Source organism: Lytechinus variegatus, chromosome 3 (genome assembly GCF_018143015.1).
Source record: "Lytechinus variegatus isolate NC3 chromosome 3, Lvar_3.0, whole genome shotgun sequence".
In the NCBI taxonomy this organism is placed as follows: domain Eukaryota; kingdom Metazoa; phylum Echinodermata; class Echinoidea; order Temnopleuroida; family Toxopneustidae; genus Lytechinus; species Lytechinus variegatus.
This window is the reverse complement of record NC_054742.1, coordinates 28,080,284-28,104,986: the sequence shown is the minus strand read 5'-3', so window position 1 is coordinate 28,104,986 and position 24,703 is coordinate 28,080,284. Positions and strand designations below refer to the sequence as shown.

The 24,703-nt window shown below is 35.6% G+C and overlaps 1 protein-coding gene across 3 annotated transcripts; it reads right to left on the bottom strand.

The window, feature by feature from the left end:
- Positions 1–1,522: 1,522 nt before the first annotated feature.
- Positions 1,523–17,112, bottom strand: LOC121410685. Of its 3 annotated transcripts, none has more exons than XM_041602932.1 (11): positions 16,652–17,112; positions 15,418–15,636; positions 13,586–13,775; positions 12,687–12,940; positions 11,012–11,455; positions 10,302–10,748; positions 9,488–9,913; positions 7,167–8,808; positions 6,323–6,550; positions 5,417–5,541; positions 1,523–4,680 (listed from the first exon to the last, which is right to left on the bottom strand). In XM_041602932.1, exons 1-8 carry the CDS (start codon positions 16,746–16,748, stop codon positions 8,345–8,347), a joined length of 2,541 nt encoding a protein of 846 aa, XP_041458866.1. In that variant the 5' UTR covers positions 16,749–17,112; the 3' UTR covers positions 1,523–4,680; positions 5,417–5,541; positions 6,323–6,550; positions 7,167–8,344. The 3 variants fall into 3 exon arrangements, with proteins under 3 accessions (XP_041458866.1, XP_041458865.1, XP_041458867.1); XM_041602931.1 differs by having other exon boundaries at positions 6,328–6,550; XM_041602933.1 differs by lacking the exon at positions 10,302–10,748 and having other exon boundaries at positions 6,328–6,550.
- Positions 17,113–24,703: the final 7,591 nt, after the last annotated feature.

Genomic DNA, 24,703 nt, shown 5'->3' with positions numbered 1-24,703 from the left:
GTCACAAATTGGCACAATACATTTACAATTTAATACTCAAATTTGTCACATATAAAGAGTATATATATATATATATATACAGTGCGTCCCAGAATAAACGAAACCGAGATTTAGCGATCATTTATCATAACTTAATCATAAATAGAAAAGGTAAATGACCTACCAATTTAAAGCTTAGAATCTCCTCTTTCATCTGATATTACTTAGCTTATTTCTTAATCACGCATGAGTGAGCAAAAACAATTAGAAGAAAGGATACCAAAAACTCATTTGGCGAGGGGTATCTGGGTTTTTTCTGGGACGCACTGTATATATATATATATATATTTATATATATTATCACCAACCACCCCCCTCTGTATCTTTATTCATCTCTTCTCTTTTCAAATCTTCCTCCCTCCCCAACTCCCATACACCCTCGAACGAGGCAGATGTCTCCATTAATCAAGTGTGTATATAATACATCTAGCCATAAACATGACCGGACGTACGTGATCACTGCACGAGAAGAAGAAACAACTTATTTTAAATATTACGAGGTATAAATGACGTGGCATTCTTGACAGGCTTATTTAGGATAGTGATGAGCTATCGTGGGAGAACTGACTTGAAAGGTTTTTCAACATCTTTATACAGAATATTCCCCAAAAAAACGAGAATCGACGGTTACTAAATCTATTTTTGTATTCTAAATATCAATATAAAGAATGATGGAGGATATTTTTTAATAAGATCTAGATTGTCAGGCCTACAACCCAGTGTAATTGATTTATTCAAAATTAAAATCATACTTTATTTTAGATAAAATTGTATGAGTAAGAGAAATGTAATTTCCTTCTCATTGTCAATCTTACGTTGTTCACAAATCCGTGCATAAATATCGTCAGCAATAATGTGCAATCTACCAGACAATTTTGTTGGCACTATGGTACATGGTTGCGTCGTCCCATTTTTTATGTAAAGGGGCGAAAACAAATTTATAGGGGAAGTTCACCTTGAAAAAAGGTTTGTTGTAAAAATACCAGAAAAAATATATTAGTGAAGGTTTGTTTAAGAAAAATCCATCATAGACTAAAAAGATTATTAGAATTTATTATTTGTGACGTCACGAGCAGCTGTCTTATATGTTATGTAATTTCATTTTTAATGGTCCTTCCGAAAAGGAAATGAAATGATTTATCTTTTAATATACTAGAAGGTAGAATAAAAACATTTTTATTTTTTTTTTTTTTTATAAAAAAATACATTTCATTGTTTTTTTCATATATCGTGTATGTTGGAGCTGCACGCACATGACGTCACAAATCAAAACATGAAATTATTATAATTTTTTTCCCATTTTTTAATGCAAATTTTTTTTCTCAAACCTTCAATATTCACTATTATTTCTTCCTGCTATTTCTATTTTTGATGCATTTTCTCAAACCATCACTAATATTCATTATTTTTCCTGCTAGTTTTTGTCAGAGTAAAATTCCCCTACTTCCCACTACTAGAATCAGAGAGAACCGAAACACAACGATGCATTTTTATATATTTATTAAATCAAACAATTATATCGACAAGATCGTCATTTTGCGGATTTTCAATGTAACAAAGCCTTCACTCAGTGCAAACACCATCTTACTAATATCTAAGTACTGTACATAAAAACATATTTCTTAATCATAGCCCTACTGACATGATAAACATCTACGTCACCTTTTCTGTTAATATCATGATAATACAAGGAATTTAAACTTGATGTTAGGCACATCTATTCAAAGCATTATATTATTTTCTTCACAAAAGAAATGGAGGGTAGATAATCTTAGTAGACGCAATTACATATTGAACAAAAATGTTCACACTTTTACATAAATAAGGGCTTACATGGCTAAGCGAATAGTTGGGGATTATTTTATAGAATATACAATGCCATGTAATGAGCATGAAATAATGTCCTTTTGAAAGGACATGTCAAATGAACAAAAAATTCTGCAACATAGAAAATCCTTTGAAAATGCCCGTCAAATCACGATTAACAGCCGAGAAGTATTTGTCAAAACTTGGTGAACCGGGACGGCTGATCGTCGTTTTATATATATTTTCTTTATTATAGAATATATCAATTTTACGGATTTGACCACAAGGGGTTAAGACAGTTGTATTGATTGTATATCTTTTAGAGTACCATTGATACCATTACTAGTAGTCCATGGTCTTAGACGAAACTGATGTTTTGATTCACCGATTTTCGACAAAGGCTTCTTAGTCATGAAGGGCTTTTTGACAATAGATCTTCTATGTTGTAGGTTGTAGAATTTGTGGTAGGGTCCGTGATTGTAGAATCCGTCCCCGTTGCGATTCCGAAAGCTCCCTTTTACATTTTTTTCACTGATCTTCCCTCTTGTACACAGATCATTGCTGCACTCAACCCAGGTGGGGTGAATGGGTACCCGGCATGATTAATTCCCTGAGTGCATGAGCGCTAAAAGGCAGCTCGAGCTAAAGCCGGGGTAATAATAACAACAACCAAGCGCCTCGAAAAAGAATATTTCTAGATAGATGGCGCTATATAAATGCCTATTATTATTATCATCATCATCATCATTATTATTGGCATCACCATCGACACCAAAAAGCTGCACGGACCACCTTGAAATAAATGAAAAATTACTCCATGACACAATAGCATATGGATGGGGTCATACCAGAAACAACTCGCACACGCAAGAAAAATAAGTGCGAAACTTTGTGCGCACTTGACTTTTTTACTTTTAGAGTACTTTTAATGGCCTCAAAAGAGGGCGTTGTATCTCTTTCCAGCTTTCGGATATCGATGGGCATAATTACGAGCAGCTTTCTGAAACAGCCTCACGGTGCGGTTTCATCAAGCTATTCTTACGTTACGCACGATTTTACGGACGACTGGTGACTCTTTCTTGGGGTAAAATATCTACACCAAATTTTGAGGTCCTGATTTAGATTTAGCTCATAAAGGGTCACTAGTCGCCTTTGTAGTCTCTCATATCTTACGAACAGCTTAATGGAACACCCATCTGTTTACTTTCATTTTCATGCATTATTTTGTATCTAACATTGATGATAAGAACAGAATATTAAAATAAATGAAAAGCAAATGGACTTTAAGAAACATATAGTACATACATGATATTCAAAATTGGAAAAAAATTAAATAGAACGTTAAATGACAATAATCACAAAGCAACAAGGTAGTGTAATAATCTTATTATATCGTATATTGTACATGTACATCAAAATAATTGTATTAATCAATAATAATGTAATATTTCTTACTTACTTGCCTTATAAGTCATATTGAAATACAAAGATAAAAAACACTCTTACCATTACAAAACTAACTTAATGAATAATATGACAAAAACAAAGAATTGACTTCATATTTTTTTTAAAGATATCTTAACAAAAATGGAAAGGTAAACTTGATATTTTTTAGTGCAGAAATGGCTGAAAATAACTATTTCTCTCTCTTGACGACGGCGTCGTCCATTTTAATTCAAAGACCAAGGCACATGTAAACATGATGGACATGATGGAAGCGCTATGTCATAATAACGCCCATCGTGTAGCCGTTGAGCCACTTGAGTCTGTCTCCTAGTTCGACTCTGTATTGCTTGCCTCTCGAAAAAAAAAAACACTAAATTCGTCATAATTCATTTTAAAAACTGTCACACACTTATTTTTAATGCAAGTATCGTGGTATGATAATACTATCAGCATGGTTTATGCCCCTTACTAATACTTTTCTATCCCTTTAAGAAATTCCTATTTCATTAAAAAATATATGAAAAATGAGTTTTAATTGTGCAGTTTTTAATGACCTGGTAACCCACCGAACACCTCCGTGGGTGCGATCTTAAAAACACATGACTACGCGAGTGATGCTCATGATTATCGTACTTCCTGTAAGTCCTTTTTTTACATGAAACCTAAAAGCAAACTGAAGAGGTCACCTTAAACTAATGGTTAAATATGAAGTCATGGCTCGTTTCACGTCGGTTACACGTCCATCGTGCCTTGCAAGCGCGGCGCTTTACATTCGCTTTAAGATTTCACGTATTTTTTAGTTATATGTTAACAAGACAGTAGGGGTGTAAGAGGCCTGGAGGTGTTTCATAAATATGATGTTAAGTTAAGAGTGACTTCAGGAACGACTGGTGAAGCTTTCTTACGCGATAAACTATTGCCAATCAACATTCGGGTGTATACCATTTACCACAAGAAAGGACCATCGGTCATTTTTAAAGTCAATTTTAACTTACGAACAGCTTTATGAAACACCCACCTGAGAGTAGACACAAACACGTGTACGGCGGATTATGACCACAACACCATTATCCACTCAATCTAGAATGCTTGCAAGAAACGGCAATTCACAATTTGATATACATAAGTCTGATTCAAAGTCTACCCATCTATTGATAACTTAAATGATAAGATATTGTCCAGGGAATCTACTTTCATTACGAGGACCAGGTTCTGATTTGCTCTTCAGTGGAGGGGCACTATATCGTTGATTACTTTCTCATCAGAGGGTATGTCTATTGAGATGAATTTGAACTTCCTTACGATTGAAGCCTGATGATCGCTATACATTTCCTATTCATTTCTATGAATGATACGCATACTTAGGTGTTGTCGCCAGTGACCAGTGACCTGAAATGTAGAAGAAAAATAATGAAGAACGGAAGGCTTTAACGTACAGCACTAGAAATTAACAATAAATACCAATATAAGCAAAGTCACAACTTCCTACATAAGACTATTTTATATTTCATGCGCGAATGCTTAGTATAAGAATTGGGGTGTAAGAATGGTAATCCCGGCAATTTTTTTTTCAATTGGAATCAACACCTTAATATTGCTTTCTATGATTACTTAAATGTTAATTGACTTATAGGCCCAGGTTAGGATGTTTTCATATCCTTGATACATACCGGTAAGGAAAAGCTATCAAATCCTAGTGAAATTTCGTGACCTGTTCACGTGACATGTGAATATGTTATTGTTTGGTTTCGACGATTTTTTTTGAAAAACGTACACTCTAAAAACAGCAAATGTTAACTTAACATTTGAAAGGTTGGAGGAGTGACAACATTTTCTAAATGTTGCATTTACCACTTTAAATGGTTCTACCCAACACTTAAAATGTTTGATTCAGCTTTATACAAGGTTGGATGTAACATTTGGAAAAGGTTGTCACTCCTCCAACCTTTCAAATTTTTATTTAACATTCGAATTGTTAGAGTGTAGTTTTCGGTCAAAATTACAGTCATATTTTCACGATATTGATTTTCAGAAATAGGACTTTAAAAAATAGTGTTCTAGAAAAGAAATCTAATATTTTGCACATATATTTATGTAAAGAGTGTTGATTTAAACAGTCTATTACCCTTTAACGAACGTCTCGGAATGCAGAAGATAATTCATTCCATAAACCCGATTGATGTTGTTTTTCTCTCTCTGCCTTGCTTCAACGATCAAGTTCGTGTATTCCGCTTGCGTTAACAGCGCCCCCTATGTAAGATAAGTTGATGAAAATTATTGGTTGTATGATAGCAATGGTATTGGCAATTACTTGCCAATATCCATGGCCCTGGGAAGATTTTCCCAGAGGGTGCTGCGTGTATTATTTCCCCCTGGAATTAAGGTAGGTGTGTCAAATTGGAGAAATGTATTGAAAATTTTGTTTCGTTTTTGTTGAAACCTTTTTTGTTGTTTGGCTTGTCAAATTTCTTAGACCAAAACGACCTTAATTTCTTAGTGAAATCCTTTTCTTTCTTTTTTTTTTGCTTGTCAAATTTACTTCAGCACCCCCAGCGAAAAAAAAAATCATTCCCAGGGCCCTGTCAATTTCCTTCTGAACTGATAAAATAATCGAATCCAAGAAATGTGTTTGAAAGATTGAGTAATATCCTAATTATCTATACCTTATTTATAGCTTTATTGTCCGTATTCTGAACTCGGGATTTTATAAATTATACTCTGGCTCAATGTTGTGGTTTAATTATGGATAACCAATTGCGGCACAAATCTCTATTCGGTATATGTTCAATTTATTGGGTCGAACCATTCACACCTGTCTGGGAATGATTACTGAAGTACTTTACTTCACCATGAAAACCAAGGGGAAACCAAATATACGATATGTATATTTTATTTTTGGGGGGGGGGCTTCCGATAAATTCAGAACTGAGTTAGACCGCGGTCTAAGTTAAACTGAACTGCAGAATAATTTTTTTTTTAATGAGAATGTGAGTTAAAGTTAAGTATTATCAATATAGATAAGAACATATACCTCACCAATGATCGTTGTAGGGTCTACCAGTCCGATTCTCCGTCATCAAAGTACAAATAGAAGTCGTTTCTTCTTCATCCTGTTCGCGTCGCTCATCCCAGTTCTGGAAGTCGTTTGGTATACAGGTGAGCATCTTCTCTTTCCCCCATCATGCTCATTGGTTTGAATCTTTGGTGATCATGTCCGGTCTTCCTCTTCTGAAGTTACCCACTCATCTTCCGATGGATCCTTATCAGTTATATGAAAAATAAAAACAAATATAAATGACCGTTATAATAAACACGAACACAATATGCATATTGAAAACAATGTCTATTTAATCGTTATTGTGATAGAAATGAGAATAACAATGATATAGAAAATGATGAAACATTTTATTAGACACTTAATGCCTGCGTGTATGGGCGCATAGTTATCGTTATTACTGTTTGGGGATACTACGAGTGTTGTTACTGTAATTACTTCGTGAATCATTGGGGCGATTGTCTTTGGTATTTGCTTAAATGCTCTATCATTTTACTTCATAATCATGTCAATCCAAATATTGATTGATTTTATTATTTTTTTTTTAGTTCACAAGAATTCACTTCAAATCAATTTCTATAAAGAATATAAATATAAACAACTTATGTGTACAGAGGAAGGCGTATGTCCCTAGAAGCACATGGTTGTGGCAGGATACGCCATTGAATATTTTAAAATTTCATCTAAACATTTTTTTTAATAAAATAAATCTATGCAACAAATTTGAATTCATTTGACTAAAGCGAATATTCTACATTTATTTTCTTAATGTATCTATTTTGTTTACTTTTTGGAGGGGTGTGGCTTTCTGTTAACTTACCTTCCGAATCTAATGATAAATCTCATAGTCCTGATCAGGAGTGTAGAGTCCCATCTGATCAGAACCGATTTCCACTCCATCAGATTCACCATCGCACGATAACATCTAACCTAAAGCTGTAATCTAATTTCCATTATTTGGGAAACAAATAATTTCATGGTGTAACATTACTGACGTTAAAAGGATATTACCAACTCTCGATACTTGTGCAAGGACTTGAGTGTGTGGGTCCCTTGCTCAGGCATGTTCTTCATACAGTAGATCCTTGGAAGGTGCTGGACTTGACCGACCTTGTCTTGACCACGGACCTACAAACGACGCTTGACCTAACCTAGAGCTGTATATAACATTGAAATCACACATTCAACTTGTACAGTACTTACAAGTTTGCTTGATCAATTCAAATTACTACCACTTACCCTGTACATACCTTGTTATCCGATACTGATATTTGTTAGGTTGACGTGTGCACTGATCATCATTCCTTTCTAGTACGTGAAGTTTTGAACTTTCCTTCTTCAAGGCGGTGGTCTTCACAGCATAGTCGTCGTCATACGAACAAACATGGTTAAGCTGTAACGATAATGTTAGCATGAAGATGCATACAAATATATTTATACGCACCTTATGGTGATAGAAGGCTGAAGGCGTTGATCTGGTGCGAATAATTTCCCCAATCCTTTAGCAACTGCCAACTGGTGGTCTGTAACAACTGGCCGCTTGATGAATACAACTCCAGTCAGATGAATGGATGCGGCTAATTCTTTTGAATATTTCCTCTACGTGGCCATCTTGAACCTATAACCTATTTTTTGGAGGGGGTGGGATTCAATGTCAAGCCATTTCTTTAGACCGATTATTCATGCTTACCTGAGGAGATCACCTGTAACATTCTACATATTGATCACCTGGTAGAACCTATTCACCTGCACAGACTTTCCCTGCTGAACATCTGATGTTTACGCCCCTTGATAGGATTGAAAAGAAGTGGGCTCCTGGGACTTCTTGATGGAGACTCGCCGGCGTTAGCAACACCTAATCTGTACCATAGGTTAGTGGGGGTAAGTTTAGATGTAACCTTGCATAAAAATTGATTTACTCTTATACACCATGAAACTCTATTGCCATTGATTTGTGGGTACAAGTAAATTGCATTGCTGGTGGCTAAATCACTTTCCTTAAAAAAGGTATAATAAAATATTGAAAAAAAATGGAAGAGCACCTCTACATGGCTGTTCCTTGCATGATATAATCGAGTCCTCTCCGCTCTGAGTCTCGAACTTGAAGTCGGGTGAGGGCGCCTCTCCTTTCTTAAATTCCACGCAAAGGTAGTTATAATCACTACAGCCGACTTCGTTGATCGGGAATGGAAAATCTACATCGTCTAAGGGGAGAGGTCCACCTTCGTCTAGGGGCACCGACTGGTCGAGGGGATCAAGCACCTGGGTCACTTCATCTTTACGGGGTCCAGAACCCTCTGGATTCTTCGCGGCGAAAACACCTAACTGCCACAAGCCGTCTCCGTTAACATCGGGGCTGTCTGGTTCGAAGAGTACATCAGCGTCGATGGTCAGAGGGAGTGGCTCGTCGAATGGGCCATCTCCAACCTCCAGATCCCAGTCAACATCAATTGCAGTAGCACCTACAGACCGAAATTGAAAGGAAGACGCGTACTTAGAATGAACAAACAACCAAATAAATTCGTGGGGTTTTGAAGATCATTTTTTTTATAAACTAGTTTCAGTAACAAAACAAATAATTGAAAGTCGATTGTAGTGATAATAATTCTAATATCATCTATAATAATGACAATAATAATATTATGGATGAAGGATAATAATGATAATAATAACAATAATAATGGTAATAAATAATCAAATTCGCTTCACCTTTTCTTCATCTACTTATTGTATTTATCAATTTACCCTTAACCTAGAACTTCTGTTAGTCATAGAGGTCCACTGATACACAAGTCATGAAGTTATGTCAATAAGGATATCAATGAATTTCCATGCTGGAAAGAACAGTGTCACAAAGTGTTATCACAGTGAACTCACAGTGTGAAGATATTTTCTCACTGGACATCTCAACAGTGTGACCGTTTGCAGCGTGCACTATGTTGATGTGATTCACACTGTTGAAATGCTCAAATTTGACAGTGTGAAGGTGATTTTAAATTGTGTTTCACACTTTGAACACACTGTGGCACATAGTGTGGGGGCACTGTGTTCTTTCCAGTTTAGGGCTATTTAAAAAAATATATAACTATAATAAGAGGAGACGGCGCGTCACTAATCTGAGAATAAAAACACAATATTTACCTTTGCAGCGGTCACGGAAATCAACACATGTTGTAGTGGCAGCTTCGTCAGGACGAGACTCATATATAAAATTCACAGTCGCGTCTGGATTTTTATCCAGATCGAAGCAGAGGTATGGTACATCCTCGCATCTCAAACCCGTCATATCAAAGTCGAAATCAACACCATCCATTGGCAGATCTTCTCCTTCGTTGAGGTCCGCAGCGGCTGTAAACGGATCCAGAATCTGTTCTACTAATCCAACCTTCGACCCAGTTCCTTCAGGATTTTGGCTGGCATATGCAGACACTTTCCATAGTTCATCTCCTATCACGTTGGTGGAGTCATCTGCCGTAATCCCACTCAAGTCTACGTTTAAAAAGTTGTTCTTATTTTCGACGAGCACTTGGTCACCGAGGTCAACGTCAAGGTCTGTAAATATGGCCCCTGTTATGGCAAAACAAAGATGAACAAGACATAATCAAGACAACATTACTTTTTATATCTAATTGCTCTGAACATGACATTAAATTGTGTACACCTTCGAAGTAGAGGAAAAGGTAAATACAAACCATAGAAAGTCTTACCTACAAAGATTTATTGAATCAAAGCAACATGTTGTGAGCAGCCACCGATTTAGCTATTGACTTTAAAAGTTACAAACATGATTTATGACCGTATACTTTTCGAAGATAACCTTACACAAGAGAAGAACTGGGAATGTAACCTTACATGGTATCATTAGCATGATTTGGGTTTTCTAGTAACATAATTAAACACTCCTTCTACCCCAACATGGATTAGTAATTATGTTCCGCGAATGCATGAAGCTTACTTGCTAAACATTCCTGTTCCTTGCAGGTCACAAGTGTGTTTTCCTCAGGGTAGTCATTAGCAGATCCTACAACTCTAAAATAGTACATCGGATTCGGGCTGTCACCTCCGGTAAATTCAACGCATACATAGCCAAAGTCATTGCAACCGACAGTGCCGATCTCAAATGTTGTTGTCGCTTCGTTGACGTCTAACATTCCACTGTTCTTATCCAAAGTAATGCTTTGTTGGGGTCTGTCTAGGATCTGACGTTGATAGTTGAACCTTTCTCCACTGCCATCGGGATTTCTACTCCCAAACAATCCTTTCCTCCAAAGACCACTTCCAGCAACCTCGCGGTTATCTTCTTCAAACATGATAGTGCTATCAATACTCACACCGGTTTCTTGACCGGGTAAGACTCTGTCAGTTGGTATCAAATCCCAGTCCAAAGACTCTGCCCATACATCTGTGCGTTAGAGATCAGAATTTAGTTTCATGTATCGTGAGCACACTCTCTTCATACCCAGGCCAAGGTTCAAAAGTTCCCTCGTGGGCAAACTTTCGTTCCTTTGTTCTCCTGAAACGTAATTGATTTGTCTGTAGAATAATGTTGGCAAAATTGACTAATTCACACTTTAAAAGGAAGATCATTTAGTGTGTGATTTAATGCCATTTGAGATATGACTGCATGATTAAAAGAAATGAATTAGTGTGAGGGCTTAGACTTACTTGAGAGACACTCTTGCTCACGGCAACTGACGAGGGTGTTAGCCTCCTTTGAAGAATCTACTGCATCTTCTACCCTAAAGAAGAAGCTTGGCATTGGGTCGTCACCTCCGGTGAATTCAACACACACATAACCATATTCATTACAACCGACGGAGCCCATTTCAAACTCTGTTTCTGCATCCATAAATTCAAGAGGTAGGTTGGGATTCAGCGTAGTTCCTTGCTGTGGTAAGCTCAGTGTCTGGGAAACGTAGCTGAAACGATCCCCGGTGCCTTCTGCGTTCCGGCTGCCGAATAGTCCCATGCGCCACAGACCATCTCCTGTGAGTAAGGGATTGTTCTCTTTGAATATTACCGTATTATCGATGCTAACTGCTGTCCGTTCACCCGGAATAACCGTTTCAAGGGGTTCTAGGGTCCAATCCATTTCCCTGGCAGCGATACCTGTAAAAAAAAAATGGCAAGAGATTACTATCATTGCCATGAATACAATCACAATTTTTTTTTAAAATCATTTTCATAGTTGCAATTCGTAAACAACCCCAACCAGCTAACCGAGCTTTCTATGCTCAGACGTGGACCGTGTGATCGCGCCAAAAATCGGCATGCTAGCCGGAGATGTAATCCATACAATTGCAAAGTTACTTTCGAAAAAAAAAATAACTAGAAATGTTAATTTATGCGTAAAATCGACATTTTCAACCTTGAAAATGCTACTTCTTGGTCTAAATACAACTTGTATAGTAAGATGAACAAAAAAAAAATGTATACAATTTGGTATAAAAAAATATTTCGATAAATATTTCATAGTTCTCCTCTGTTTCTGCACCTTTTAAATCTAATTGTTTTAATAAAAAAAAAATCCGCAACACTTGTGCGATCATAAAGGGCATATTATTAATAGATAATTAATAATGGACCCCTCAGAAGAACAGCCGCTAGGCTGAAGAGGGCTATCCAGCCCATGTGTTGGAAAATGAATAAATAAAAAAAAATAAAAATAAAAAAATAAAAAGATAATAAGGATTAAAAGCATAAACAATAATGACACATTGAATGATTTTAGAATTTAAAAAGATGCACGCTAAATTACTAGGCGTCGTACGCTCTAAACAAACAAATCAGTCAAAACTGACTAGTTAAAATAGGGTCAGCTGGGTATAACTGTTATTCTAGTCATATTTGACTATTTTCTAGCCTTATTCTACTAAAACAGAGTTATTTCTAACTAGAGTATATGTCAGAAATTTGACCAGCATATCAGTTGCACCCAGTTGACTACTTGTCCAGTCAATTTCATTGATTTTTTAAGAGTGTATGCTTGGTATCAAAATTAATGTTTATTAACACTATCGACCCCCCCCCCTTCATGGCATGAAACTATGACAAATTAAAACTTTTAATGACTTTTAATTTTATATACATACACAGCTTTTCTCGCCGTTTTATATTCTGCCCCTACGAGTACATACAATTTTATCCTTTTACTTATCTCTCAAATAAATCTTGATACTAGTAAAGAGTCGTGAAGTCATGAAGAGATATCTATTGCGAGCGTATCACACAAAACGCCTGGCATATGACCCCCACACCGGCCGTGAAATATATTATTTCCTGACTGAAATTAATTATCTTGATTAGCTTTTTGCAAAGTGCCTATTATGAGGTAACTTACCTATACATTCTGGAGAGCCGGTGCAACCTGTAAGAACATTATCATCCGGATAACCGGAGAACTGATATTCTAGATCTCCAGTAGTAATGGGAGCCGCCCCTCGTTGGATGCGAACGCAGATGTACTTCATGTCTTCACACTCGGCCATCGGATCATTGAATCGGAAATCGATGTCCGAAAATTGAAATTTATCCTTCTTTTTGTAATCCTGATCCTCTTGAATATCGTCCAAAACGTTTCTATTATAGCCGTACCTGAAAAATAGATTTTAAAAAACACATTTTCTTGAAACTCCATATTATAGGATACCGGACAAATTATTTTTTATTGATGTTACATTTATATCACACTGTAGGGGCATTTTTATTATTACACATTATCATTACCATCAAATCCCGTCGACAGTCCATGTACATATAGGTCCATGATTGGATTGACGAAACTCATATACCCACCCCCCCCCAAAAAAAAAAAATGGGGGGAATGGTTATTATGATAATAGTGACGATACCAAAATACCTTCATTTTAGGTTGAATAGAAAACAGAAAAAGAGAGAAGAAAAATTGCCCATTTTAAAGTAATTGCTTCTTATTTTATGCTTAAAATTTTACCCAATATTTTTTAATGTAAAGGTGTGAAATGTCTACGTAGGCATTGTTGATGAATAGAAATGCGTCTTCTTTCTCTCAAATAAAAACACGGCGAAAGGCAAAAACGGTGTAGTTGATTCGATGGAGGTGGAAAAGATGGATGATTCCAACAAAGTACATTCGGCAAGGGAATCATAATGTACAACTAGGGCAAAAATTAGTAACGACGTTTATCCGGCTATTGAAAATGGTATTTGTAAAGGTCTAGTTACCATGGTTACCAGTGGTTACAAAATGGAATGATTTACCTTGGTCCTCTTCCATCAGGTGTTGATGACGCCCAAGCACTCAGTGTCCACAAGTCCTCACCACTCACCCCGGTTGTATCCATGGCCTCTTGAAACTTGATAGGTACATCCAGGCTAATTCTGTTATCTCCTCCTTCTGCTATGGTGTTTGTACTGGTGATCTCAGGGAGTACCTTCTTCACTTTAACATCTGCGGTTGAGAGAACAATAATTGAGTTTTGTACATATGAACAGGATTTACATCGTTTTTAAAGATGATATTTTTTAATACATAAGTTCTTTCTATATAGCAACTGCTCTCACTGACCGAAGATGATTAATTGGTATTAGTGGCATTGGTATAAGTAGTAGTAATAGTAGCAGCAGCAGTAGTAGTAGTCGTAGTAGTAGTAGTAGAGGTAGCAGCAGCAGTAGTAGTATTAGTAGTAGTATTATTATTAGTAGTAGTAGTGGTAGTAGTAATAGTACTACTACTAGTAGTAGTAGTAGTAGTAGTAGTAGTAGTAGTAGTAGTAGTAGTAGTAGTAGTAGTAGTAGTAGTAGTAGTAGTAGTAGTAGTAGTAGTAGTAGTAATAGTACTAGTAGTAGTAGTAGTAGTAGTAGTAGTAGTAGTAGTAGTAGTAGTAGTAGTAGTAGTAGTAGTAGTGGTAGTAGTAGTAGTAGTAGTAGTAGTAGTAGTAGTAGTAGTAGTAGTAGTAGTAGTAGTAGTAGTAGTAGTAGTAGTAGTAGTAGTAGTAGTAGTAGTAGTATTCAGGGAGAGGGGCGGCACCACTTTAGGCAGGCGGTAACCACCCCTTCATCTATTCTTTGTAAGCAAGGAACCTTCCTTAGCGAATTAACTGTTCTTATGTAGGGCACAGCAAATTAAATAATGCGTTAAAAACAAACATATATATTAGAAAACATGAACATTACAATGAAAAAATATTAAAACGATATATAAAATGAAATAAACCTTTAATGATCAAATGAGGTTATTTATTCCTTAGTTATTTTTGTTAAAAGGGGATGGTCATTTATGATTCTTGTTTTCCACATAAATTTTCCTTTGAAATTTTCATAGCTTATCTCACGTTTAAGGTATCGGCCATGTTACATTATAGATCTACAACTGACCCCTTATTCACTTCAATTCAATTACAATAAATTTGTATTTTCTTCCTTTTTCACAAAATATCCCTTTCCAATATGTATTCATACAGAATGTTTATTGTGTTTTTTTCCTTTGTCTTTTTATCAGTGGAAACAAAAACAATGAAACAGGAAGAAAGTGAAGAAAGAAGTAAAAGGGGTATAAACAGAGACTTATGTCGTGTAGATCTATAATACTACATTATCTCAATGATAAAGATTGAATCACTCTAAGGTCGCATTGCCCCCGCCCCACCCACTTCCAGCATTTCATCTTATTACATTGGCGCCAGCCTTGAGTGGTAGTAGAAATCGAGACGTAGCAGTAGAATTGCCGATTTTCCCAACCCACTATACTCATAAGTTACAGGAAGCACTTTTCAATGCATAGAATTGGCGGAATTTTCACGATACACACTTCGTACGCAATTTATTGACATACAATCACAGTATTGGTATGATACGTGTCCGAAATGTCGTTATTTGAAAAATAAAAAATAAAACAAACACAAGAATCGAGAGAAGGCGCTAAAGTTATTCAAAGAGAAAGCATCAATCATCGTAACAAAAACATTCAATAAAGAGTGATTCATTGTCAATGTACACTTCCGTAAGATATGAGTGGGAAAATATCAGTTCATATTTTTGTTTATTTATTCATTCGTTATTATTATTTTTTTTTGGGGGGGGGTAATACTCACTGTAAGGACAGAGAAAGCAACATTCTCCTTCCGGCTTTAAGGGCTCAGCGCAGAAGGCGGGCTGACAACTCTCGATGACACAGGTAACAGTGGCATTGTCACAATTACAAGCGGTACATTCGTCTACATTCCATACATCTCCGTGGAGATGTGGCTGTCCTCGGTACACACAAGGAAGCAACAAGTCTCCTGAACTGAAGCTAATAGAAAATGATGAGTCTAGAAATGAAATATAGTGAGATTATACTAATGAGCACGGAGAGTGGTAGTCATACATAAAAAAAATACTCAATCGTCCGATATGAACATTATAAACATTCGTTTATGATGAGGATACGATAAATGCTATACATAAGAATAACTATAATATATCATAAATCCTTTGCAGAAATTTAAAGGAATATCTCACTAAGATCAAGTAAGTTTTAGTTACCAAGTCACTTGAATAGCTACACATACGAATCTTATTCCAATGAACATGATGAATATTTGTTTAACTATCAATTGGAGTCCTGAGTATAATTTCAATTAGCTTTAATGCAGGTCCGAACGCAATTTAAAAAGAACATGCAAGTATAATACACAAAAAGAAGATAATTTATCCAAAATACTTCCCATTGACTTGAAAACAAATTCTGACAATTTTATCATTAATATTCAAGTATATTTATGATGTTAGATTAATTTTCATTGCGTTAATATCTTTTGATATCCATGACAGCTGTTGATTAAAAGAAAACGTACATCAATTTTTTGTAGAATATTCATTTTCATTTAATTTCAAAATGAATAAGTTAGGTTCCATTCGAATATGTTAACTAATGAATCAAACCAAATGAAAGCTAAATCATCAACAGATACAATGGGTGCCACAATGAAGATAAATCAAAGGTAGGTATTTCGTATTTCACAAAAAAAATACCACCATCATGAACACTAGTCAAATATTAGACATTTTGTTATTTCAAAGTCATAACAATTTTGATGAAATAGATATTTTTGATCGAAGATTAACCAAATGTAATCATAAGCCAAATCGTAATAGAAATTTAAAAACATTTGAAGACTATATGACTGAGTAATTCAATGAAGTATATTTACGATTGATTGATATCGATTTTGATACCAATGGTAGCCTACCGGTAGTATTACTTATTGATGATGCAGCTCAAAAGCGAAAATCAATAATAAACTGACAAATCTGAAAAGTAGTCTTTAACAGAATGCATCCTACCTTGAGCTTGAATTACAACTGCAAAAGAAACCACACATGTGACTGCTAGGAGAAGGGTGTGCCAGAGATAGCGATTTCTATCGCTTGAGTTATTCATGATGCATACTCTCAATAGCAGGATCAAACTGAAGACAAGTCCAAACGATGAGCGAGATGTATCTAGCCCACCAACTTTTTTGACAACTGGCGCCAGAAAAGAGAGCTTATCGATTGTAACAGATATTTGGATATTATTGCAAGAAAGAGATCACTTTGAATGAATAAGTTGCATATAATTGGGAAGAATCGGCATATGTATAATGAATAAAGATAGGTTCGTCTTGAAAAATGTACGTGAAGTTCAAAAGGGTTCCGGCAAGAAAGATTTATTCACGGGCATTTTATTTCGCAGAATCTTCTAATGTCCCTAGCAGACAGTCGAGAAAATGAAACTTTGTTCCAGTTGGGGGAAAGTAAGAGGAAGCTCTAACGAGGAAAACGCTTACACTGAAATTCTTATTTTGCGGGAGTTCTGTTAAGAAAGGAAAAGTCCAGACAAAGCTTGCCAAGTTCGTGACGATCTTGATTATTCGAAAGAATTCGTTAATTTCAGGTTTATCCTTTTCCACCTACAATAGCAAATCAATACGAAATATACAGAGTATTAAACAAACTCTTACACCAATAAAAAAATACTCGCACAAAATACGTTTACGACCCGTGACACAGCTCCCCTCCCCCACCCTTACAACACAAGTAATCCGACCACACCTAAAGCAAAAAACCCTCCAGGACAAAATAAACGCCAGTCGTGCACCCGTCGAAAACTTATGGACTTAATATTTTTTTTAAAAGGCATTGAAGTTTCAACTGTGTTTCTCTTTAAAAAATGAATTTAATATTAATCAAATAAATGGGTTACTATGTCCCCAGGTAAGATTGTTCTCTGTATATAGCAAAAATAGTAGCTTGGTCTTCAAAGGAAAAAATACACATATACATGTACATGTGTGAAACAGTAATTATTCTTCTTCATTGTGTTAAAAATGAAGTTGTAAATTGAAAAAAAAAAGCCGACATATTATAAGAACTTTTTTTCTAACACCATTTTAGCAGTGTACAGTGCGTTATGTAGTCATATCTTTTAAATATTTCTCAACGAACTCCTACATTCAATACTGAGTACTTGTGTGTGTGAGGATGGGTGGGGTGCTTACATGTGGTGTGAGTTTTGTATCTGGACTCTGGGGGTGTGCCTGTGTGTACAGGTATGTATAAAAATGATGAAATAACGTTGATGAAATTTCTTTTTAAAAATGCTTAACTTAAAAGGACAAGTCCACCTCGAACGAAAAAGTTGATTGAATAAAAAGAGAAAAATCCAACAAGCATAACAATGAATATTTCAATAAAATCGGACGTAAAATAAGAAAGTTTTGACATTCTAAAGTTTCGTTTAACTTTACAAAACAATTATATGAACACCCTGGTCAGTAGGCAAATGAGGGGACATCGCCCACTCACTATTTCTTTGGTATTTCATGATATGAAATTTGGATTATTTAAATTTTCTTCACATTGTCATGTAAAAGAAAGTTTTATTCCTCCATGAGCAAGTGCATATACTTCGTTTAAACATTTTGTAGTTCAGTCAAGTTAGCCATTATTGTCAAATCTGTAATAAATGAATACTCGTACAATTCAAACAATGAAAGAAATAAAGGAAATGGTGATTGAGTGACATCGTCGACTGTCTCATTTGCGTGTCACTGAGTTGTGCATAAAACTGTATTGTGAAAAATAAGCGACACTTTCAAATGTCATAACTTTCTTAATTACACCCAATTTTGATGAAATTGTCAGCGTTATACTTGTTCTATTTTTCTCTATTGATTCAAATCAATATTTTTGAGTGGACTTAACCTTTAAACAAATTTCCTGAGAATTGTCTTAAGTTCCCAACGTTTTTGAGATTTTTCGTGCACGAACCCGTGTCCATTAGCAAATGGTAAAGTCATTGACATTCATATTCAATGTCTAGGTTCGATTCCAAATGCTAATTCTTTTTAGTACGTCTACAAAGATTTTTAAAAAAAGTGTAGGACAGCTCTGCATCTTAAATAAAGTTTGCACTGTTTTTTTTCTTGAAGGAGGACTGTTGCTTACAAGGAGAAGTCACGTAAGGCTCTTCTTTTTTATATTACACCATCTGACATTGCACATTGTAGTCACGTACTACGACCTTTTTTTAACTTAAATTGAGTTAATTTCCCTATTGCCTAACCAGAGCCACGTCGCTTCGAATTTGCAAATCACTTTATTTTGGCTTTAAATGATGCGTGGAAAATCGTTTCGCACAATAGTTGCCATTCCTCCCAAAAGTCATTTTTTAGTGTTTTCTTTCTCTTCTATCTCCCTAGAGATGATCCTTATTTGATTCAATTTAAAGAAGGTTTGTTTTTCTCAGAGCTGGTATCTCCATCCGATGACACTAATAGTGTCTAGTTCTAGATTTCTTGTCAAATGAATATATTTTGTTAGAAGCGTTCGCGGCCCGTCTGACAAAAGTGTTTGAATGGTCCAAGTCAATCTCAACTGAGGAAATATTTTTTTGTCAATAAGCGAAATGTTATCCGCCAGTAAAATGGGAAGGATTATCGAGTATTTGTCATACTAATAGGGTATGATATATCATCACCACATTTCCATATTTGAGATGGATTAGATCAATTGTAAGACGGAACCCAGAAATAATTTACCAAGTTATCTCATCTTATCGAATCCTTAAAAATCTTGTTTTTAATCATCAAAAAATCATTCAGTTTACTCAAATTAATGTGATCTAAATAGTTCTATAAAAAAACAAAGCGGTATTGTTAATACTCAACACCCCATACTAGACAAAATAATTCGATCGAATATGAACCGTCGCATGTGACGACCCCCAACATACATTACTAAACATGCTAAAGGGGGAGCGGGAATGAGAAAACTTGAAACTGCCAGGATATCAAAACGACCTTGACATTCGTCAGAAAAGTCAGGAAAATATTCTTTTATGTCAAATATCTTATTCTCGTTACTCAACGGATAAAGGCCTAGCACACACCTCACGACTGGTCTGTGACCTTATTTAGAAATATAACATTTTATGTAAACTACTGAACATGCTAATTCCATGGATCCTCCAGATTCCTGTTTTTTAATGTTATGGATTTTTTTTTTTTTTTCATGTGATGTTGTAACAATTTAGGTAAATGGTTAACACCCATTGCTCTCGGTATTGTATATATTACAAATGTAATGTTCGAACTAACCAAGTCCAAAAGTGTTACACAGTTTCCTGCTTTTAATAGGAAAGCCGTTTATATTTAGGTGTATGATTGAGGTTTTAATGCCCGACATTCCTCATCATATTCTTCGTGCATGTATAAAATGTGTCATTGCATTTATGTTTAGTTTGTGTGCAGATCTCGTATTGAGCCAAACATTTTGAGGAGAAGAGTAGATTTAGATATAGATTTAGATTTATTCATCTCCGTTCAACAAAATAATGTAATCGAAGTATTAACAGTCAAGTACATGTTCAAAATAGTACATACAGTTAAATGACGTTTCAGAACAAATATGGCGTATGTGGAAAACATTTTTTAAGAAAAAAAAATGCGAGCGAGCAAAAAATGACCACTTTTCAGCGACATTTTCCTCTACATCGTATTGAAAGATTATATTATAACTCAAGCCTCTTCCATTCCTTTTCTTTCTCTTTATTCTACCCCCGGGTCCCCCATTTATCTCCCATTTATAAGATTTGCGCATGTTGGGTGTGTGTATACATATGCATATACATGTTTAAACAAGTGCACACATATCCTCCTACCTTATTGTTTATTAAAATATATCGCGAGAGATATAATTCTGTACAAAAGCAAAAGATGGCAACAATTAAAAAAAATCTACAGTCATATCATTTATTTTTTGTTTATAATTCCAAGTTGCCTGGATTTCTTTCGACCGAAGGTTCGTATTTGAGTTGTGCAGTTAACTTGATTAAATCTACTTAATATTTTGTAACTATACGGCTAATTCTCATTCATTATGACATTGATTTGGATTTTAGCAAATATTGACAATATAATCACTATTTTGCAACAACCAACTTTTACACTGGCGGTCAAATGGGGGGCTTAGAGGCTTTCGCCCCCCCCAAAAAAAAAAAAAATCAGGTCCAAGAAAAAAAAAGAAAATGAATGGGAGAAGGGTGACATATAATATTATTTTCAGGACATTATGTAAAATACTTTCGAAAATTTGATTTTGGAATAGAAAGGTCGAAATTTTTGCTCGCTAACTTTGCTCTCTCGCAACTTTCTATAAATTTTACCCTATACGCCTTATCGGACCTTCTGAATTTGTTTGCTGATTGCGCCACTGACTGGCTCAAAGTGGAAGCATGAATGCGTTTGGGGACAAGGCAACCAGGGAGGCAACAGAGAAATTATCTCAATTCCACTCAGGATGAAGTATCTCCTTAAGAAATAAAAATGGCTAGATTGCTTGTTAAGTGTGTGTGTTAACACGATTTGACTGGATATTTTAGACCAGGGATTCTCAAATGGTGGCGCGCGCGCCACTTGTGGCGCACCAAGCCTTTCTAATATGAGAAAATAAAAGTTTGATCTACTATCAATCTGGAATTGAGGTTTTATCATTTTATTAAAAAGGGAAAATACAAACTCAGCTCTTTTAAAATCTAAATGCTTATTATTGATTTCCCCTGATTTTGTGTAATCTAGCATTCGATAACCCCTACTATGGAGAATGGATGATGTTCTTCTTATTTATTCTATTATTGATGTATACATTTACGATTGATACAAAGACTGTGTACATCTGTGAACATAGATTTGTGAACAGTGATTTTAATGATAATTACGTTTTATTTACTCAGGGTAGCCATTTCAGTTAGGGAACTGCAGCGGGCCCTGTATTTCCATGTATCTTATTGCTACCCTTCTCCAATTCAAATGCTGAGCGCCAAGCAAGAAGGCGGAAGGTTCCATTCCTAGACTATGTTGGGGATACCCGTTTTGCTTATCAAACATGAACCTCATCAAGAACAAACTTTAATACAGAAACATAATAATTTGAGCAAGTCACTTATCATTTTTTTAATAAATTGTGTAGTATGGTGGTATTTTCATATCTTCTGTTGATTTGGAACCCCTCTCGGCCATTTAAAAGGCTTCCTACTTAAGCTCTTCAGGGGGTCCTTCACCCCCCCCCCCTCACACACACACACAACAATATTCTGCTCGTTCGCGTGTTGGATAGTGGAGCAGTAGAGATTCTCAACATGAAATCTGGAGCTTCAACAAAAATAATTGAGAATGGCTGTTTTGGACTATAAACAGATTTCTGGTACAGCTATGGTCTTCTATACTACAAGATATTTTCTTTTTTTATTAAATGTTCCACTAGATATAATCTATTGCCAATTTTTGATAAACAGTTTTTATTTCTTACCTAACTTGATGACTCGGGGTTCTGATCCTACAATATTTGGTACTTTTTCAACCACCACTTCGCCGTCCATTTTTACTTTCGAAATGGCCACCTTAATGGTATTGTACTTTTAACCACATGTCCGGTTTTTATCATTGAATAATATACATGGTGTATGTGTATAACATTCCGATATATTTTTTCATCATTTTGATCGGCCACAATCTTTAATTTCAAGAAGCCGTCATAGTCAGATAGTCCAATGTATGTTTTGACCTTTAATTTCTGTTATAAACAACAAGCAACATAATGTATACATGGTAGACGATTATCAATTAAAACAGGTTTAATAATCAGCCAATGTATGATATTTTCAATAACAGCGGTAGGCAGCAAATTGAAATTTTAAAACGACGGCCATGGGAAATTCCACTTTGATCAATATCGCATGTGAGCATTGAGAAAGATGCAAATCGGGGTATAAGTTTAAGACATAATCATAATAAAATATAAACTTTTATAAATCACATCGGTCAACGTTCTTTTAATTCAAAATTGCCAACATAATGATTACGCCTTATATCAATATTAATTTTATTTCATTTGTAGGCCCATGCGGACTAAAAGAAGATTGAAACTTGAAAAAAAATGAATGTTAATATTCTGATGCCATAGATTTTTCATAAACTTATACGATCATAGGCGTAAATACATGACGTCAATCTATTCAAGTAAGGTTAGGGGGTAAATTGCAAACTTGTCTACTCAACACATGGTCCACCTCCATTTAGTATAATACCATTCCGTCCGTCAACGTTTCGTTAAAGTAGAAATATACTGAAAATCGTAAAAATGGAGAATCATATATCACAATAAAGGAGAAAATAAGGAGAACACGATGGTGTACATCATTTATCATGGAGACCGATGAAACTCAGTTAATTGATAGTTTAAAGTTCTCTCTCTGAATGCTTCAAACACGCATAATTACGTCCGCGAAATTGGAGATTTTTTTATGACGTCACTGTCTGTACGAGAGGCGTGATTGGCTATCACACGTGAAGCTCCACTTGCATGCAAAACCTGTTGCAAGGGTACATTCTTCCACATTGTCACTGAATACTTCGATCCCGAAATGAAAGAAAACCCAGAATTTTATCTAGATTTGGATTTTCAAATTGATGATTTTGAGATGAAGAGAATGATGATGAAGTGAACAACACAGTGACGTAGTTGGAGGTAAATTGGGGGAATTACGCCGATGATGATGATGATGAAAATTCAACTTGCAACACGATCACAAGTGAAGTCATGTACATGCCGATTCGCTACCAAATCATGCTGCTGGAAGTGCTAGCTACACCGCGCAGGCCAAATTGAATTCATGCTGAACATGAATAACCACATCCAGACAGAGTCTATCATAAGAAGGAAAATAATGATATAACTGTACTTACAAACAAGTGAATAATCCGAACCTGATTGCAAATCAACTCAACGAATAGTAGCAGACGATATGGCATATGCACTGACGATAAACTTCATGTGGCTGGGATAGATTGTCACTCGTTCTGTTAGATGTAACTTTTATCTCATTAATTTGACAAAATTACGAAACTCGGGGAATTTTTTATCTATATAAAAATATAGTAACATCTCTTATCATTTTTTGAATTACGATAAAACCTGTTTTGAAGGAAAACGTTGAGGTAAATTAAAATAAGATGTAAAAGATCATCCCATCATGCGTAGCATTATGTGATCGTAAACAAACCATCACAACAACACATGCCGTATTGTTTGCTCGCCTTGGCTGAGACTGAGAGAATAGATCTATGCACGTGTTGCACAGCTCTCAATCAGCCAGCAAGGCGAGCAAGGAAGGAATACGTGCATGTTTGAGATGGTTTGTTTGCAATGACCAAGGAGCTTCCAAAGCTCCTTGCAATGACAAACAAGCCCGGCAAACAAGCTACGCATGTTGGGGGATGATCTTTTAATTACATGTAATTTTAGTTTACCTCAACGTTTTCCTTCAAAACAGGTTTTATCGTAATACAAAAAATAATAAAAGATGTACTAAATTTTTATATATAATAATTCCCCGAGTTTCGTAATTTTGTCAAATTAATGAGTTACAAATTACATCTAACAGAACGAGTGACAATCTATGCCAGCCACATGAAGTTTATCGTCGGTGCATATCGTCTGCTGCTATTCGTTGAGTTGATTTGCCTTCAGGTTCGGATTATTCACTTGTTTGTAAGTACAGGTATATCATTATTTTCCTTCTTATGATAGACTCTGTCTGGATGTGGTTATTCATTTTCATGGATTTAATTTGGCCCGCGCGGTGTAGCTAGCACTTGTATCAGCAGCTGCATGGGTTGGTAGCGAATGGGCATGTACATGACTTGTGATCGTCAGGCAAGTTGAATTTTCATCATCATCATCATCATCGGCATAGTTCTCCCAATTTACCTCCAACTACATGTGTTGTTCACTTCATCATCATTCTCTTCATCTTTAAAATCATCAATTTGAAAATCCAAATTTAGATAAAATTCT